Raw genomic sequence first — 20,376 nt, 5'->3', positions numbered from 1 at the left:
CATTTTTTGTTTTCTGTTGCCTCACAACCTGGAATTAAAGTGGATTGTTTGAGGGTTTGCATCATTTCATTTAAAGAACATGCTTACAACTTTGAAGATGTGATTTCTTTTTTATTGAGAAGCAAACAACAAATATCTCAAAATAACAGAAAACTTCAATGTGCATAACTATTCACCCCCCTAAAGTCAGTACTTTGTAGAGCCACTTTTTGTGGTAGTTACAGCTGCAAGTCGCTTTGGATAAGTCTCTATGAGCTTGCCACATCTAGCCACAGAGATTTTTGCCCATTCCTCAAGGCAAAACTGCTCCAGTTCCTTTAAGTTGGATGGGTTCCGCTTGTGAACAGCAATCTTCAAGTCTGACCACAGATTCTCTATTGGATTAAGGTCTAGGCTTTGACTAGGCCATTCCAACACCTTCAAATGTTTCCCCATAAACCACTCGAGTGTTGCTTTTGCAGTATGCTTAGGGTCATTGTCCTGCTGGAAGGTGAACCTCCGTCCCAGTCTCAAATCACTGGCAGACTGAAATAGGTTTTGCTCAAGAATGTCCCTGTATTTAGCACCATCCATCTTTCCTTCCATTCTGACCAGTCTCCCAGTCCCTGCTGCAGCAAAACATCCCCACAGCATGATGCTGCCACCACCATGTTTCACTGTGGGGATGGTGTTCTTGGGGTGACAAGATGTGTTGGGTTTTTGCCAGACATAGCGTTTTCCTTGGTGACCAAAAAGTTCAATTTTAGTCTCATCTGACCAGAGCACCTTCCTCCATACAATTGGGGGAGTCTCCCACGTGCCTTTTGGCAAACTCAAAATGCTCTTTCGTATTTTTATCTTTAAGTAATGGCTTTTTTCTCACCATTCTTCCATAAAGCCCAGCTCTGTGGAGTGTATGGCTTATTGTGGTGCTATGGACAGATACTGCAGCATCTGCTGTGGAACTCTGCAGCACCTTTAGGGTTACCTTTGGTCTCTGTGTTGCCTCTCTGATTAATGCCCTCCTTGCTCAGTCCTTGAGCTTTGGTGGCCAGCCCTCTCTTGGCAGGTTTGTTGTGGTCCCATGTTCTTTCCATTTGATGATGATGGATTTGATGGTGCTCCAGGGGATCATCAAAGATTTGGATATTTTTTTTTAACCCCATCCTGACTTGTACTTTTCTACAACTTTACCCCTGACTTGTTTTGAGAGCTCCTTGGTCTTCATGTTTGTTTTTTTTAGTGTTGCCTCTTGCTTAGTGGTGTTGTAGCATCTGGGTCCTTTCAGAAAAGGTGTATATATACACTGACAGATCATGTGACACTTAGATTGCACACAGGTGGACTTGATTTCACTAATTATGTGACCTCTGAAGGTAAATGGTTGCACCAGAACTTTGTAGGGGCTTCATAGCAAAGGGGTTGAATACCTATGCACACGCCAATTTTCAGTTTTTCATTAAAGAAAATAGATAATATACATATTTTTTTCTCAGTTCACTTCACCAACTTAAACTATTTGGCGCAGATCAATCACATAAAATTCAGATTAGAAAACATTTAATTTACAGGTTGTAATGTAACAAAATATGTAAAATGCCAAGGGGGGTGAATATTTTTGCAAGGCACTGTACATCCCATTTAATTGCTTTTAACATTTGAATTGTAAAATTGTGACTGTGTGGCAAATTTAATGTAAACTCATAAATGAACTGAAGCCAACTGAACGACTGAACAAAGTTGAATAAATGACAGCCTTGAAAGATGAGATCTGGATGTAACGTTTCAACATAAAACATGTCTTTATCAAAGTATGGAGAGGCAGTGGTGATCATAGAAACCATCAAATCATCACTGTTATCGTATGCTCCAGATCTCATCTTTCTAGATCAAAAATCCATCTGCACAGATAAAGAGGTGATTCTACCTCTCTTTAAATGCTCCACTTTATTTCTTCTCTCTTTGTCAAATGTTTAAATGATGTGATCTTTATTAATATCTCTCCCTTGTTATATGATATATATGATTTAATTGATTTGGGTTGAAATTGTTTAATATGGCAGTTATTTGTTTTCATACCACATGTATTATATGTAATAGTTGGATACCTCAAACAATACTTTGTTTATTGCTGACTTACATGATCAAAACTAGTGTAGCCATCAGTTAAAATTTCTGAAAACTGTGGTCTGCTCTGGCTCTGTTTCAGCACTTCAGTTTAGGCAGCTTTTAATATATATATATATATATATATATATATATATATAATATAGAATAACCAACTGTTATTACTCATTGTCTTCCCAGGTTCTGGAGTTCCTGTGTTGCCCAGACGATGACTCCCGACACACTGAGAGGCAGCAGGTTGGTGAAGAATACAGAGAAAAGGAGAGGATATATGTATATATGTAGGGGATATGTATAGATATATATATATTCTATGTATATATTCCATGTTCTACACACACACACACAGGTCCTGCTGGAGCTGCTGCAGGTTGGGGGTGTCGTCCAGTTTAATGAAGAAAGGTTGTTGGCTTTGGCAGAGAAGGCCAAGTTGTGAGTAGTTGACCAGATACATTTGCACGAAATAATTATATTGATGATACATATATATATATATATATATATATATATATATATATATATATATATATATATATATGTATATATATGGATACATGTTCCACTTTCTTCACCAGCCAGTCAGACTGTGACTGCCTGCTGTTTTTGTGTTGTTTTGGTACTGAGCAGGTAGTATGCAGTAGGTTCATCAGAGCTCTGTCACTGAAAACGGCTGTGTGTAGCTGTTGATGATGAGAAAAGTGGAGAGCAGAGTTGGTGTTTGTGAGAGTTTGTTTTAAGAGCACCACATTTGACATTAAACACATTTGACTGTAGTTGATAGAAAATATCAAGAATGTCATCCAGAAACTAAAGCATTCTGCATTAGCTCAACTACCTGTGAAACACCAGGGATAACAATGGAAATATAATTAGAATAGTGACTTTACATTTTATTATGTTATTATCACTGTTATTGTTATTATTACACTATTTTTGTGCCTCCTTGTTTTGCCCTCCAGCTACCAAATCTGTGAATTTCTGTATGAGAAGAAACATCTGTATGACAGGATCATTGACTGCTACCTGAGAGACTCGCTCAGAAAGGTAAACTGTCTGAAATGTTAAATTGGACATCTGGCTGTGTTGACTGTAGAAGACCTCTGTAAATATTTCAGTTCTATTGACAATTGTAATGTAATGGTGATTTCAAATAAAGTATTTAAAGAGACTGTGTGTGTGTGTGTGTGTGTGTGTGTGTGTGTGTGTGTGTGTGTGTGTGTGTGTGTGAGTGTGTGTATGTGTATGTGTATGTGTGTGTGTGTGTGTGTGTATGTGTGTGTGTGTGTGTGTGTGTGTGTTGTTGTTGTTGTTGTAGGGGGAGATCTTCAGTTACATCCACAATCTGCTGTCCATGCCTGGGTACAGCCCAGAAGAGAAACAAACAGTCAAGGACAAAGTACTGCAACACATCCAGGTCAGTACATATACAAACTATATATATATATATATATATATATATATTAGGGTGGGTGAATGTGACATGTGACTATATAAGTACAGTCCATTTACCATTTACAGTATCTGGTCATTAAGAGCCATTTTGGTCTTTGTCTTTTGCTTATAATGAGTAATGTAATAGTCACATAACTGTGTAGCACTACACAGCATCAGAGTCTTGAGCTGGCTGAATAGTCATAAGTTGGATGAAGAAATGTATTAGCCTTGATTTGTTTAGTCAACTACTTATTTTTCTTCAGCGCAATGAGCGGTTTTTAAGGACAAGGACACAGATGAAGGTAGACTTTCTCTGGCTAATGATGTATCTGTAAGTGAATGTGTTTACATTAACATAGGAGCCCTCCAACATCTGTTCACAGGAGCTGGTGACCCTTGACCCCAGCAAGTCAGCTGACATAGTGGTGTTTCACTTAACTGAGGAGGTACAGCAAATCATCTCTGAGCTTGAGGTAAGCTCAAAACAGATAATGGTATTATTAAATATCTTCCTTATCTGGTAACACTAGCTCTGACAGTTGGGCTACCTGTACAGGTTACTATCACTACACAACTACTATAGAAATACTCAGCTACAATTATCGGCACCAAAAGTGCATTTTTACTTTTCCTGGAACAAATATCATGATTGTCACTGGAGTTCTTTAAACCACAACAAAAAAAAAGGGAAGCTTTTCAGCACAAGTGTGAAGTGTCATTTGCTGGATGCTGTCTAAGGAAGAACATTATGCCTTTGAAGGTAGTAAAGCCTGAGTAGCTACTATCAAAGCCTTCTCTTGTATTGTGTATGTCCATTCAGTGTCTGCAGTTAATACAAAAAATGTGCAAATTGATTTTCACACTTTTTGCAATTAATAGCGTTCACCATGAGTTCCTGTTGACCTGGCCGGGAAAGTTACTTTACTTCAGTTTTTAAACACAGCTGTTTTCTGTTGACTTGAAGTTACTGTCACTGCAGTGCATTACAAAATCAAATATGCATGAGCTATATGTTCTATATGAAAATAGTTGTCATTTTTACAAACTAGAACACAGAGGATAAACAGTATTGTTTGTTCAAAGAGCACCTGTTAAGGTGTTAGGTGGGTGTGCAGTCCGTCCCCACCCAGAGGAGGCTGCAGATACTCACCAGTATATCTCTCACAATACCAGTAGCCTCTCTGTCTCCGTCTCTGTCTCTAGGATGACCAGCTACTGTTCAAGTTCCTCAGCTGCCTCCTGGAGCCACGGTACATTGTGTGATCTTGTTCTAATGATAACTCTGCCACCCTGACCCTGCTCTTATTTTAAGTTTGCATCCTCTCCTCCTGCTCTGCTCTGTCACTCAGGGAGGGCCATCATTCAGGGATCATCCTGCCTCAGGAACGTGATCTCCATGAGCTTCTGCTGGACTTACTGTGTCGCTTCGCACCCCAGCAGCTCCTGAGCTTCCTCCAGGCCTCGCAGCACTACAGACTGGAGGAGGCCATACAAGTAGCTACCATCTGCTGTACTTTGATTTTGTGTATTGCATGTGTGTGTGCTCAGGTGCTGAATACCTACACTGAGTTCTTCTAGGACCAGCTACAGGTCTGTTGCAGAGCAGGGCTAGCTGTCAGCTCTCTGAGCTGCTTGCATGACTATTTTGATTTATAGTTCAACATTGGATTTCTCCAGTTCACTCCATCGCAACACCAGATGGATGTGTTGGTGATCCTGTCAGATTTGCCTTAATTATATTCTCCACAGTGACTGTGTTTACATTCTTCCATTCAGTTTGTGAGTATGGGAAGGTCTGCCTTATTTAGACTTATTTAGTCGTTATATTAACAGTTCAGTGTTCAGGGTCATGTTGAGCAGAAGGGTTACAGTGGACATGGCTTCACTAGCTGTGTATTACTGAAAAGGAAAATATTACTGAACCTTTCTTCAGCTTGCTTCAAGTGCTCCTCAATCCCAAAAATCTCTTCTGGCATTAGAAACACAAGCTGGCTCATCACAGTTCTTACTGTGTCTTTAGCTGCTGTGGCTCAGACACATTTGTACATTTTTGAGGAGGTGCATGATCAGATACAGCCTAGGTATGGCCACTACATACACAGGCTCCTTGACTAGGACTGAAGGACAAGCAGAAAAAAGGTCCAAGGAGTCTTACTGACAGGTAGAATGTGAGCAAAAATAACTGACTAAAACAGAAGTAAATGAGGGAACCTTAAGGGAAGAAACCAGCCCCTAGTTTCATGGCAGTAAACTGACAGGAAGGGTTGCTACGACAGTTCTTCACAGTTAAAAAATATTGGTACTGTACTGGTACTGGTACTGTGGCTGAGAGCAAAATTCAAAACAATAACTTCAGTAATGCATTGTTACAAATAAGAGATGAGAATGTAAAATATGTGAAGCTTATAAAGTCACTAAATCTACCAGGTAAGTTCTGTCACTACTGGGATATCATAGGATTATTGTAATAGGGCCTAGTGTCCTAACTAGTGTCTCAGATTTTTACAAACTCTGTTAGAGGTTATTTATAGTGTTACCCACCACATACTGCTATCATATAATCAATAACCTGCTTTACATTTAGACTTTAGTTTTTATGTAAACAGAATGAGTTGAATAAGCCCCTTAATGAAATTAGATATCCCTAACGGACCAGTGTTTCTTTTCTGTTAGACAAACACAGGATGGACATCTGATAAACACCTGAAATGTTGAATGCATCTTCTGTCAGTGCACTGAAGCTGCTGCTGATGTGCTACTTTCACTATGCTACCTGTGTAGACAGCTGTATTGATTGAAATGGGAAACTCTCTTGTGTTAGACATGTGAGATGGATGGCTAAAAATGGGGCTGAAATGCCTCCTGTGTAGACAAACTTCTATCAGTGTCAGTGTCTGCCAATGATGTGTTCAAGCAGGGTACTGATATAAGCCCAGCAGTCCAGTACACAATCAGTTACACACACAAAATGGAAGAAAACAGCCTTAACAAAAATCTGGTTGCAGCTACATCCATAAGCACAAATACAATATGAGTTGTTACACAGCCTGTGTCAACAGCTGCAATTAATATTAATTCAAATCTGTTCCAGGAGATGTACATGAGACAGATGCACAAACTGTAGACAGGTGCTTAAGACCTGCCACTAACATGGCTAATAAAAAACTGGTGGACAAAAGGAAACATTCTTCCACTTTTAGGTGGAGCAAGGACCAGATGGTTTTAACAGTGTTTATGTAGTCAGGCATAATAATGGTTGAAAATGCCACCTGGTTTCAACTTCACAATGTCTCTGTCAGGACAAAGATAATGACCTGATTAATTACACCTGGTACTTTAAAGGAAGTAAACTGCACTGCAATATACTGCATGATATAATACATATGGGAATCATTTCCTCATCTACTGTAGTGTTGTGACGATACAGCACCTCTTAACTGCAACTATGAGTCTGAAAGCATGTGCCTCTCTCTGTCTTTCTCTGTAGATAACAGAGAAGTACCACCACAATGAGGCTACCGCCTATCTGCTGGAGAAGAAGGGAGATGTTCATGGTGCTTTTTCTGTCTTGTTAGAGGTAGCTACAAAACACATCACAGTCATTCACTCAGTGAATTTATCATCATTCACCATTAGCTGTTATAGTAGTGTATAGTAGTTATAGTGTTTTCTTGCTCTCTGCAGACACTAAAGGAAAAACTGTGTCTCCTCACTGCTGAGAGTGACACAGGAGTTGAAGGAGGAGATGGAGAACAGGATGAAGAAGAGAGATGTAGTGATTCAACTCTGATGAGAGTAAAGGATTCACTGAATGATATAATTGCCTTGTGTCACCGAAGCTCTCACAACCTGTACCAGCAACAAAGAGAGGTAGTGTGCGTGTGTGTGTGTGTGTGTGTGTGCGTGTGTGTGTGTGTGTGTGTGTGTGTGTGTGTGTGTGTGTGTGTGTGTGTGTGTGTGTGCGTGTGCGTGTGTGTGTGTGTGTGTGTGTGTGTGTGTGTGTGTGTGTCTGTGTCTGTGTGTGTGTGTGTGTGTGTGTGTGTGTGTGTGTGTGTGTGTGTGTGTGTGTGCGTGTGCGTGTGTGTGTGTGTGTGTGTGTGTGTGTGTGTGTGTGTGTGTGTGTGTGTGTGTGTGTTGGAGTAGGGTGGGGTAGGGGAACCATTATCTGCTCATTGCTTTTTTCCCCTCACAGGCTCTGTGGTTCCCTCTGCTGGAGACCATGATGGCTTCTCAGAAACTAGTGAAGGGGATCAATGCCAAACACACCTCTGAGGGTAAACACACACATGCACTTTTTTGTATTACTAGACAAGTGAGCATGGATGTCTGGCATGGATTGCTGGCCCTGATCTGGGCCCAAGTCATTCACCATTTTTGTGTTATGAAAGTTAATATCAGTGTTTTTTCTTCAGTGTACACTGCAGTACAATACACACCGTCACTCTGTTCTCTGTGTTGTTATCAATGTAACATGGAAAATACATGACAAAAAACAATTTACTCAGTTCTTAAAGACAAAAGATCTAAATGCATAAATGAAAAGGGAATATACACCGATAAGCCATAATATCATGAGCACTGGTGGATGAAGTGAATAACACCGATCATCTGGTTATAACACAATGTTCTGCTGAGGAACCTTTGGTCCTGACATTCATTTGCACATTACTTTGTCACGTACCACCCACCTAAATATTGTCTCAAACTGAGCATTCACCCCTCCAATGGCAACAACACTCCACAATGTCAGGGGCCTCCTGCAGCAGGATAATGTTTCCAACACAGGAACACGACAAAGAGCCAAAGCTGTTGACCTGGGCTCCAAACTCCCCAGATCGAGGTCCCCTCATACTGGCAAAACAGCTCTGACCTGTTGGGGCTTGGACATGGGATCTCTGAAGATCTCCTGTAGTGTCTGGGACTGGGACATTTGCAGCAGAGCCTTTGGGTCCTGTGGGTTGTGGAATGGGGCCTCCATTGATCTGACTTGCTCTGGATCAATCCACAGATGCTGGGTCAGATTGGGATCTGGGGAGTTTGGAGGCCAGGTCAACACCTTGGGCTCTTTGTTGTGTTCTTGGAGACATTTCAGGGCAGTTTTTGTGGTGTGGTGGGAGCATTATCCTGCTGGGGGAGGCCCCTGACATTGGGGAGTGTTGTTGCCATTGGGGGTGGGTGCTTGGTCTAAAAAAGTGTTTAGGTTGGTGGTACGTGTCAAAGTGACATCCAGATGAATGAAGGACCCTTGGTTCCTCAGCAGAACATTGTATTGTAACAAGATGATGACTGTTATTCACTTCAGCTGTCAGTGGTTTTAATGTTATGGCTGATTGGTGTATATAACTGTGTGTTATATGGTATTTCACATTATTTCTTGGTTTGATTTTTTTTCATTTACTCATTTTAAATCTTCCATATTGAATTAAGAGCAGTCACGGAGTCTGCACCAAATGTGATCTTTTTTCATTTCATATCCTCTGTCCTTAGTGGCCCAGAATCAGTGAATGTCCATAAACAATTCTTTCTTTATGATCATGTATGATAGGTTCATTCATTATTTATTCATTACCTAAAAAAGCCAAGCCTTTGTTTTGTTGTGAATCTAATGACAGTGTTGAGACTGAGGATTGTGCTTTTGATTAAAATAGTATTCATTATGTGTGTGTCTCAGTGCTGAAGGAGCTGACAATGAAGGTTCTCAACTGTATGAGCAGCTTCATCTCTCTGCCTGCCATCATCCAGCGAATACTGCAGGTGTGTATGTATGTTTGTGTGCACTGTAGTCTGTAGATCTGCTTCACAAAGACCTGCAGTGTGTGTGTGTTTAAATCCCTTAAGTTGGTTACAGTGGTATCTAGTGTGCAGAGATTTTTAAAATGTCTAGGAGATTCCAGTAAAACATCTCAAACCCCCACTGCAGCATAATACAAATGTCTACAAGTCTCTGGAACTCTTGTGGAGGGATGAAACACCACTCTTCCACCATTACCTCAGTTGGTGTTTTGATGATGGTGGTGGGGAGCGCTGTCTAACATGTTGTTCCAAAATCTCCCATTGGTGTTCAACTGGGCTGGGGTCTGGTGACTGTGACAGTCACAGCATATGGTTCACATCATTTTCTCATTCATCAAACCATTGTGTGACCCCTCGTGCTTTATAGATGACTTTGTCATCCTATTCCTCAGCTCATCCATCTCTGCACTGAAGGACCTGAAGCTGTGTGTCAGTGGTGCTAAAAGATGAAATGAATAACAATACAGAAGACTGTCATCATCATCAAAAGAAAAATATACTGTAATAACGTGATGAATGTGTGTTACATAACTTTGAAGAGAAACCATTAACATTGGACCAAAAGACCTAGTGTGTGATTTAATAAATAGATGGTCTCTCAGTGCTGTATATTGTGTACTCATGATATGTGATGCTGTCTGCATGTTTGTGTCTGTCAGGACCCTGTCTATGGGAAAGGGAAGCTGGCAGAGATCCAGGGCCTCATTCTGGGTATGCTGGACACTTTTAACTATGAACAGGTAAAGCACTGTGTGTGTATGTGTGTGTGTGTGTGTGTGTGTGTGTGTGTGTGTGTGTGTGTGAACTAGGGATCTCTCGAGAAAGAATACTTTTTGTAAACAGTTGATAGCAGAAACTGCAGCGGTAGTTGTTTTTTTTTTTTTACAGTACTGTAGGTACTGAAGATGTTGTGGGTACTGGAGATGTGATTCTTCCTGACAAGAGCTGCATAATTACCCTACAAGTGCTCTAGTCTGACATCAAACACAAGGAGAAGAAGAGGGAGCAAGGCAGACACAGTAACTACAACAGCTGCAGGCACAGCAACAGACCCACCATGACTGGTAGAAAAAACATTCCCAAGAGTTATTGCATTTGAGTTTGATCATCAGTGACAAATTCTAAACATCAAAAACCAGCATGCAAAAAACATCAGAGAACATTTCAAACAAAGAGAGATGACTTATCTAAACACCTCAAAGACAGGCAACTATACACAGAGTTCAGGGTGAGTGAATTTCAGTTGTTAACCCGATGTTAACAACATGTAATCAAATTTCATTTTTCACAAAGTGCAACAGCTGGTATCTATGGTAGTTGTGATCCACATACAACATCTAGTAAAGTCTAACAATATCTTCTGTAAGCTTACAGAGCAATAGAGCTGGGCGCTCTAATATTAGTAGGTCACTGTTGTTACTGTTCATTGCATTTAAAATATTCCATGTGTTGTCTGTATTGTGCCATATTGTTTATTGTGTATTTGCTACATTGTATGTATATAGTGGAGAGAAGTGGTGGTGGTGAACTCTCAACATACATATTGCAGTAACAACAATGGGTTTAACTGTTCTGAAACCGAGACCCAAACCAGTGCCTGAGCAGTAATTCAAAGACACAGACTGGCATGTCCTTTCAACACACACATTCTAAGAAACAACTCCATCTAAGCCATAAACATTTTCTCATGCTATTGACAGTTTATATTGCTGATGTCTGTACAATAAAACACAATAAAACAGACTTGTGTTTTTTACTTTTGAAGAAAAACATCATCTATAATTCAAACTCTTGTGTTGCATGTGTTGTGAATATACGTGATTTACATGGAAAGCAAAAACAGGTTGGATTTAAATAATGCTTCTTTTCCGCGTCTTTTCTGTTTTAGACTTTACTTGAAACAACTACCAGTCTGCTGAACCATGACCTCCACTGGTCCCTGGCTCACCTGCGTGCTGCTGTCACAAGGGGGCTCCACCCACGACAGGACTACTGTAACATCTGCCTCCAGCAGTACAAGAGGAGGCAGGATTCAGCTGAAGAGATCATAGTGTTCAGGTAACACTCACAGGAGGTGTTGTTTCCTGTTTGCAGTGAGCAGATGGTTTCCCATGATCTGTTTAGTGTTGTGTAGTTATTTGTCTGAAAATCAGTATTTACACTATTTCTCATCATGTGGCTACTCTGCTGCTGCTGCCAGATAGATGTAATGAAAAAGGACAACATGTTCACAGGTGCTAATGTATGTATCTGTGTACCTTGTCAGCTGTGGCCACCTGTACCACCTGCAGTGCCTGCAGCAGAAGGACTGTGGGTGGGGCTTTGCATCAGAGCAGCAACAGCGGTGGAGCTGCTACAAATGTTCCTCCAGCCAAGGAGGAAGGGGCGGGGCCTCCACCGAACCAAACAGAGGCCGCACCACGTCCCTGGCACAGGTGTGTGTGTGTGTGTGTGTGTGTGTGTGTGTGTGTGTGTGTGTGTTTGAGCTGCAAAGAAAGAGAGGTCCATAAATCCAGTTTTTCAGTTTGTTCACTCTGGTATAAAATTATCAGTGTGTAAAGATTAAAGGATAAGCAGCACTTTACAATTCCATAAAAAGATCCTAACCAACAGTATTTTGTGACTTCTTACCTTCCTGTCTACCTCTCCTGTTCCTACTGAAGACCCTTATCTTTAAAAATGGCTCACTCATTATGTTTCTGCAGGTGCAGGTGTAGTTTTTGCATCTATTTGACAGTTACAGTCAGATTTTTGTCTTTCAGTTTGCTACACTCCTTTTCTGTTTACTGCAGGTTGATATGTACATCAACATACAATTTTTGATATGACTATGAATGAAAAGGACGCATTCACATGAGTGTAAGCGACCCAGAAACTTCAACACTGTTCTCTGTGATGAATGACCACTTAAAGAATGTCAGATATTTTAAACATCTGAAGGAATTATTTGAGGGCTGCTGCTGTAATGATGAACACTACATTCCAGATTCAAGACTGACTGCAGTGCAATAAAGTGACTGTAGATATCATATATTAACTTAGTTAAATGGATTCAGCAATAAGTTATGTCTTTGCACCTGTTTGATAAAAAACACACACAAGTGTTTCTGCTGTGGTGGTGCCTTAGGTATAAAACCTAGCATTTCAGAAAACAGATGAATAAAACATATTGCAGAAAAAACAAAAATACAAAAAATAAAGAACACAGCAGCATTTCACCAAGCTGAAAAGGCAGGCACTTGCTATGTCTCACTCATAGTTATGTGGATGTCACACTCCGGTAGCTAGAGGAAGAGAGATATAGAACGAGGTACATTATTAAATCACATAGAAATGGCAGCATACATAACAACAGCACACAGCTCTGTATTCTGCCTGTTTAGGCAGGAGACACCAGATTGCTGGGCCTCCTTTCAAGTGTTTTTGGGAAAAGTGAGGCTTCATGTTTTCTTGAAATAAGGTGTCTGAAGAAAATGTAGCTGCTCTGTCACAGTTGGATGCTCTGATACAGCAGGAGTATTGGACTGATATATAAGTAGTTCTAACACAGTTTTCTTTTTTTAAATGTACTAATTGTGTTATAGCCTTCAACACAGTAAACAACTCTGTATAACAGTGTGTAGTAGTTATTACCATGTTTTAAAGTCAGCCTAGCTACATTGGCAGAATAACATGATCAGACTGTCAATATCTCCACAAACATAAACACAGATATAAAGCCACCATCAGTGTCAGCATGATTTTATCAGGTTCCTTATTGTTTCCTGCTCCACCATGATTGGTTCAGTTGTTTCATAGATATGAGACCAGTGAGACCAGTGGGCTGAGAACACACCCACTCTGATATGTATTCCACTTCTCCCAGATCTTCACATAGTGTTGCTGCACATACATGAACCGAGATAGTGACTGGAGATGTCCACACAGGTCACCTATACGAGACTTAGTGCCTCGTGCCATTTCAGATGCCTGTGGTCTCATAGTGAACCTTGATTTTGCAGTTTTTCACATGAGTTAGTGTGGAGTGTGGTTACATGAAGGGATCCTCTTTCAATCTAAGCACAGAGAATGTTTTACATTAACTAAGAATCCTGACACAACCTTCTCTCTCTATCTCAGACTCGTGTCACATCCATGCATCATGACGCAGGAGCAGAGGCTCACAGGAAGAAGGTAAGGTTTGATCTGAACCCAGAAAACATTTAATATCTACATATGACACCACATTCAAGATAGCTGGTGGCCTGCCATCTGTGGCTCTGCTGGACATTATTATGCTGAAATATTATTATTATTAGATTGTCACCCTTAAAGGTTAAAGCATAATTACAGTTGAATTCAACTTTGGAATTATTAGTTATTAGGAAAACAGCACAAGCAGTCCCATGAAAAATCAGCAAACATCAGGCACAGGACACATCGGGCCATCACGAGCCCATCTATAAATAAAACAAGTATTTTATGTTGTTTGTATCACAGCTGCTTTGATACTACATTCATTTCACTTTTTGCACTCTGTATGAATGTAACTAATTACAGATTAATATTTATGCATAACATTTCTTGTGGTCCAGGTGTTTGTTGAGGCAACATTGGATCTTCAGCAGGAACAGTCCTGGGATCAGCTTCGCTGTTTATATCGAGGACCATCCAGGGTATGGACATTGTGTCTAATAAAAAAATATGTAGAGATCATTTTTGAATGAATAAAAGGAATGGACTATGGCATCCATGATCAGTTTCCCATGTGAAATAAATGAACAGAGAAGAACCTTGTACCCCATGGTAGTGGATAAACTTTACTCTAACCCTACAACCACACCATGGCTGTTCTGAGCAGCATAAAATAAGACTTGCCTAGAACCTCCAGCAAAAGACTATCCCAATGTCGCCCCCCCCCCACCCCCCTGTCCTATGCTTACTCGTTGCCTTTGTTTGCTATAGTGTTTATTTTTTTCATTTCATGCTGATCTGATTTATCTGTCTTTGCTTTCTCTTGTTCATCCCTGTCTTGTTCTTAACCCAGGTACCTACAGTTTATTATTACATACACATGAATGCAAACACATAACTCATATAGTCGCTGTGCACACAGACTGCCTTCCAACCCTCTATACTCTACTCTGATACACAAAAGAATAAAACATAACTTACAATAACTCAATACCAGACCCAGATAGGAAGATATGTTATTATCAGTGCCTCAGTCAACAACAAAGCTTTTACAACAGTGAAGCTACGGTAATGGTCCCAACAATAATAACCCCTCTTTCTATCACAAATAACATAATCATTAATGACTTGAGCATTGTGCTCAACACATCAATAGGCAGATCTTTGCAGTCAGGTAACTTGGTTTTGGTGATAGCTAGAGGCTTAAAAATTTGTCTTCAAGAGAAAAACTTCTCTCCATCAATCATTTTCATGGACTGACTTCCTCTTATCCTGTAATTCACTGTAAATAGTGATTGTGCATCAGTCACCCTGAAGTCAGAACTGTCCATTACATCCAGCCCTACATGGAGCTTCACTACTTACTTAGATCAGTTTGACAGCTTAAATCAGGGAAAGGAACGACTCCAAATACTTCTCCAGCACTCAATGGGAAATGTGAAAGGTGGTAATTAGAGGGAAAATCAGTTACTACTTCTTACGATACTCATAAGAAAAAAACAGAACAAATACACAATAAGCAGTTAAGAAAACAAAAGGGGTGTATGTGTGTGTGTGTGCACATGCGCATGAGCGCACGCGTGTATCATCTTTTCTAATTGTACTGTTTTTCTCTCTCTTCCAGTTGTCCATCCTTTCAGAACTCTCCCATAGCAATGAGAAGACAGGGCTTCTAATGCCAGCCCAAACAGGAACAGAAAATTCCCAACTTAAACTCTCTCCTCCACCTCTGTTGGAAGAGTAGCAGCATGAATAGAATTGGTTAAAAACAGGAGATTGTGCTTCTTCTGATTTTTTTATGTTCACCTAACTATTCTACATTATTGTGGATTGTGGACTTCCACTGCTTTTTTGTTGTGAAACATTTGATATTGTAGAACTATATGATGTAACTAAATCAAAATGTTTATTTCAAAACAAACTTGTTTAAAATAGATCATGTTGAGTCACTCTGATAATTTCACTGAATGTGGCTTTAATTTCATCTTTTGTTTATTCTGGATGAACCATGTGCATATTGGAGCTGGGATGTCAAAAGGTGGACCCTAACATCACTGCAGTGTTATAGCATTTGTTTTAGGAAATGATGAAGTGTTTGCTTACTAGCATATTTCAGCTTGTGAGAGAGATCTCCCATTATGTTGGAATGTATTTTGTTCTAGTAGAATCCAACTTTGACTGTGATACCTGCAGAGCAGAGTTTGATAAACGATAAATCCTGTTTTTTCCTGTTTTGACATTGTTACGGCAATCTTCTGTTGAATAAAGCACAGAGTCAACGGTTGTCTTTCCGTAGGTTTAATTCTTACGTTTGCAAACGGACCCACTGTACTCCTCAAGCATGAGACGCACAATGAGTACTGAGTACAATAGATTACAGGTTAAATGGAAAAGAAACAAGGTTACGTCCAGAGACGAAAAGGAAAACATCTTCTGGAGACTACACAACAGTGCAGCTCTGAGAGAAAAGTGTCAGAGATTACACAGCTATGCAGCCCTGTATCAGCTCCTGTCCTTGATGGACAAGGTGCCCTGTCAACTTATTGACATGTGGAAAAGTACTGAGCATATGGTATTTCATAAGGCACAATTGTACAACACAAAAGGTCAGGATTATTAATAAATCACAATTATCATGAATCATATGAGAATTTCCAACACAACGTCTTTATTATACTTTTGTGACAGCTCAGGAATGCCCAAAGGGAATTTCTTCAAATTGGGCAATGACATCATCATCATTCATTTTGACTTAAGGATGAAGTGATTCAAATTTGGTGGTCAAAGGTCAAGAGCACTGTAATCTTCAGACACTAAGTATTACAAAATTCCACACAAATGTCCAATCAGAAAAAATGATGAAGTGATGACATTTTATATCCAAAAGGTCACTGTGACATCATAATGTTGTGAAAACACTGTTCATTAATCCAATGCCATAACTCGGGAACAGTGAAGAGATTGTGACCATATTTCACATTTGGTCAGACAGTGAATTGGTGTTACTGATCTTGGGTGCCCACCCTGAAACTGTGGTGATAGTATTGATCACCTGTGCTGCCAGGTTGAAGATGTGTGGAGAGTCCATGTTTTAGAATTTGTAGCATCTCTGCAGCAACATCCATATTTGAAAAACTGTCTACTGTCATGGCCAATCGTGTGTCCTTTATTGGCCAATCATGTGAACACACACAAGGAATTTGACCCCATTTTGTTTCTTTCAATGAACTTACACACTAATACAGTAGATATAGAGCATAACAAGAACAACTGAGCTTAACAAAGTCAAGTCAAATCAATGTTAATTATATATCCCAATATCAATGTCAATATCAACTAGATAATATGCATTTCCTGTGGAAAATGTGTGTGAATGCTTCACTATTGCTCTTCAAATCTTTATTAATATTATTATTAGTAATACTATTTTTTAAAAATCTATAACCATCTACTGCTGGACTCAAACCGGCAACCTCACGATCGATAGGCAACTGCTTTACCCGATTGCGCCACTGAAAACCACAGGGTACTATGTGGTGCTAAAATGAATTGTAGTGGTAGTAAAATTGCAAAATTGTATAAATAGCAAAAAGCGTAAAATGTTCACAAGGATCTCTATCTTTATTGTTTTTTTTTTTTGATATTTGTCTGCATCAGGGTGTGAACACGAGACCTTGGGTTGGTAGGCATCCGCGTTACCGATCTCGCCACTGAAGTCCACAGTGCAAAGCCTGGCAGTGAAAGCAATTGTAGTGATAGTACAATTGTAAAATTGTTGTAAATAGCAAAATAGCATAAACAGCTGAACAAAGCAAAACAGTAAAAAGCTTAAAAAGTGAAACATTTTCATAGCAGAATGGTTTCTACAGCAGAAAGTGCAGTGAAATTTCAGTGTCTGTTAATTAGTGTGAATGCTTGAAGCAACTGCAACTTGACTGGCTTGCAGAAGCATAGGACCACACTGCGGTCATTCTAATTTCAAACCGCTCATTAGGAGAACTGTACAATTGTACAAAAGTAGTGGAGAGGTCAGAAAAGAGTTCTGTACTTTCTTTTTGCTGAAGACAAATGAAGCTATAGCTGTGGATAGAGAAATTAAAGCTCAATCCTTATGGATAAATCTAGTTTCCTACAGCCAACACCCTGCACATGGCCAGATCAGTTGTTACACACATTATTTACAGAAGGTAGTCAGTCACACTGTCCAGGGCAGAGCTGCGAACACATTTAAAATGACAGATGACCAGATTTTAATTTGACTGATATACTTTATTCCTTAGATACACTGGACAAATAAGACACCTCTTTGTGTTGTTTTAGTGCTTCTTTTATTAAATATTAATATTTTCATGTAAAAAAAAAACAGTATTTCTTTTTAATAGTTTCTGTCGTGTGAGCTAGTGACTCCAAACCAATGCAGAATGGTGTTACTACACTAGACAAATAAGACACACCTCATTGTATTGCATTATGTGAAACTGGGTCAGCCTTTTGAGCAGCACATAGATGTTCATGTGTCCCACCTCTCTGTTGTTCCAGTTCTTGGTCTGCTTCTGTGGATGACTGGATTGATTCCCAGTCCTGTGCACCAATACCACTGGCACAGCAATCCCTCCAGCTGCCTGAAAAGGTACAGCCAGTCTGCCAGTCAGGGCTGTGAGCAGGTGTGAGCAGCTCAACACTGTGTCTCTTATTTCTGTAACTGCTTTTTTGTTTGTGATTACCAGTTACTTCATGTTTGTATCCTCTGATGGTTATATTTATAGTACTTTGTTTCTGTGTGCACTTAGGCATGTGCATCCATGACCTTATACTGACACACTCGTTTTGCTATCAAAACAGTATGAGGCAAGGTTTAAAATTCTGGTGTGAAATGTGTGCAATGTCTTTATGTGGATCAGGTTTGAAAACAGAACACTATCCTTTTCTGGTTGTAAATTCTTCCTGTTTGCTAATAGCTATCGTCCTGGGGCACCTAAGAGGCAGTTGTACAGGTGAAGATGCGTCACTTCACTGAGAAAGCTACTGTTATGAGTCATGATTAATGTTGAGAGTAATGGTACCTGAAAGAAAAAGAAAACTGACCTCGTTGACCTCATGCAGCCTGCCCCGTTTTTCACTTGTTCCCTTTCTGGAGTTTGTCTCGGAACTTCCAGTAGTTATTACAGGTTTTAAAGCTCTGGGTGTCATGTGACCTGTTGTATTGCAAAACTTTTAACATCCTTCAATCCATCCGTCCATTATCTATACTGCTTATCCTTAAGGGCTGCTGGAGCCAAGGTGGGGTTTACCCTGGACAGATCACCAGTCTATCACAAACAACCATTCACACTCACATTCACACCTACGGGCAATTTAGAGTCACCAGTTAACCTGCATGTGTTTGGACTGTGGGAGGACGCCAGACAGGCACAGGGAGAACATGCAAATTGTAGTACAGAGGCTTGAGGTGAATGATATTGATTATCTCATTACAATGGCATCTGTCAAGCAGCAGGATTTATTAGGTAGAAAGTGAACAGTCACTTCTTGAAGTAGATGTGTTGGAATCAGGAAAAATGTGCAAGTGTAACAATCTGAATGACTTTGACATGGGTCAAATTGTAATGGTTAGATGACTGGGTCATAGCTTCTCCATAATCTAGATGGTCTGTACCTCACAATACCTACCAAAAGTGGTCCAAGGAAGTACAACCGGCAAACTAGCAGCAGGGTCACAGACACCCAAGGTTCATTGATGCATGTGGAGAGCGAATGCTGGCATGTCTGGTCAGGTCCAACAGAAGAGTTAAGAATTAAAACCTTACTGTTGGCTATGATAGGAAGCTGTCACAGAGCATTGCAGCTTTCTGCAGACCAGTCAGAGTGGCTCTTAACGTCTTGGTGAGTGTGGAGTCTACGTCTGAATGAGTCAGAGCTGTTTGGCATTGTGAGGGGGACCAACACAGTATCAGGTGGTTTTAATGTTGTGGCTGACTGGTGTAAATGTCACAATGACACAAACAAACAAACCGATGGAGGCAGCAGTATGCCAGAGTTTCCATGTTCTGCAAGGTAAAATTACTATTTTTGTTAGCGAAGTGTGGTTGTGATATGAAGTGTTGTGAGATAATTTTAGAATAGGATTTTTAAAAAATGTATAGGATTAAAATGCAGATACATAATTAAGTATATATATTTTCTAATGCTGAACATCTTTGTGTATGATACTGCATGTAGCCAATGTTTTACCTGTAAGTCAACTAATGTTAATGTTGTTCTTCACCTTCATTGTATGATTTCATGATCCAGTTAAGATAAAACACACACACACACACAGTGACTGAGGCCCTTTGGGCTCCCAGATTTAAGAGACAGATAGTATGGACATCATCAGTATCAGTTTGTGTGCTCCATCCATGATTTTCATATTGTTTGTTTTAATGAGAGTAGCATCCAGGTTCCTGCCACTTTCCATATCTGCTGTGCTCTAATTTCAGTAAGACCTGCTCCTGATCACTGATAGATCTCTATAACCTGCCAGAATACTGTATATCATATATGTGCTTCATGCTGGGTCTAAGAGCCATTTAAATGTCTAATTTGACCACTAGGGGAAGTATTGCCTTTCTGTAAAGACTGCAGCTGATCATCAGGTGTTAATCAGAGCAGGAAAGATCGGTTTGCGTCAGTAGCTGGTGGTGAGCTCATGGTTCTTACCATGTGTCATGTAAGACTATTGTCCAAAAGGAAAAGTTATGTTGGATCTCTCATTTAATTTCTTTTTATCTTTTGTCTTGTGTCAGGAGCATACCACCTGTTAAAATGACTGAATAAGGTTGCAACAATCACTACACTTACACCATATTGGATGGATGGTACAGACTGGAA

General features: G+C 40.0%; 1 protein-coding gene across 1 annotated transcript in view; it reads left to right on the top strand.

The window, feature by feature from the left end:
- The window catches only part of vps8 (VPS8 subunit of CORVET complex), a gene marked incomplete in the record, with an annotated part of 65,536 nt that extends 49,746 nt beyond the window's left edge, over window positions 1-15,790 (top strand). Inside the window, 17 exon segments of the mRNA XM_051076442.1 lie at window positions 2,287-2,343; window positions 2,456-2,538; window positions 3,066-3,150; window positions 3,422-3,520; window positions 3,924-4,013; window positions 4,744-4,790; window positions 4,890-5,034; window positions 7,028-7,117; window positions 7,225-7,410; window positions 7,733-7,814; window positions 9,212-9,294; window positions 9,993-10,073; window positions 11,222-11,391; window positions 11,600-11,768; window positions 13,453-13,506; window positions 13,908-13,988; window positions 15,131-15,790. Coding sequence (XP_050932399.1) covers window positions 2,287-2,343; window positions 2,456-2,538; window positions 3,066-3,150; window positions 3,422-3,520; window positions 3,924-4,013; window positions 4,744-4,790; window positions 4,890-5,034; window positions 7,028-7,117; window positions 7,225-7,410; window positions 7,733-7,814; window positions 9,212-9,294; window positions 9,993-10,073; window positions 11,222-11,391; window positions 11,600-11,768; window positions 13,453-13,506; window positions 13,908-13,988; window positions 15,131-15,250 — 1,722 coding nt within the window.
- Window positions 15,791-20,376: the final 4,586 nt, after the last annotated feature.

Source organism: Lates calcarifer, linkage group LG16_LG22 (genome assembly GCF_001640805.2).
Source record: "Lates calcarifer isolate ASB-BC8 linkage group LG16_LG22, TLL_Latcal_v3, whole genome shotgun sequence".
NCBI lineage: Eukaryota > Metazoa > Chordata > Actinopteri > Centropomidae > Lates > Lates calcarifer.
Note: the sequence above shows the minus strand (reverse complement) of the source record. Positions and strands in the feature narration are given on the sequence as shown.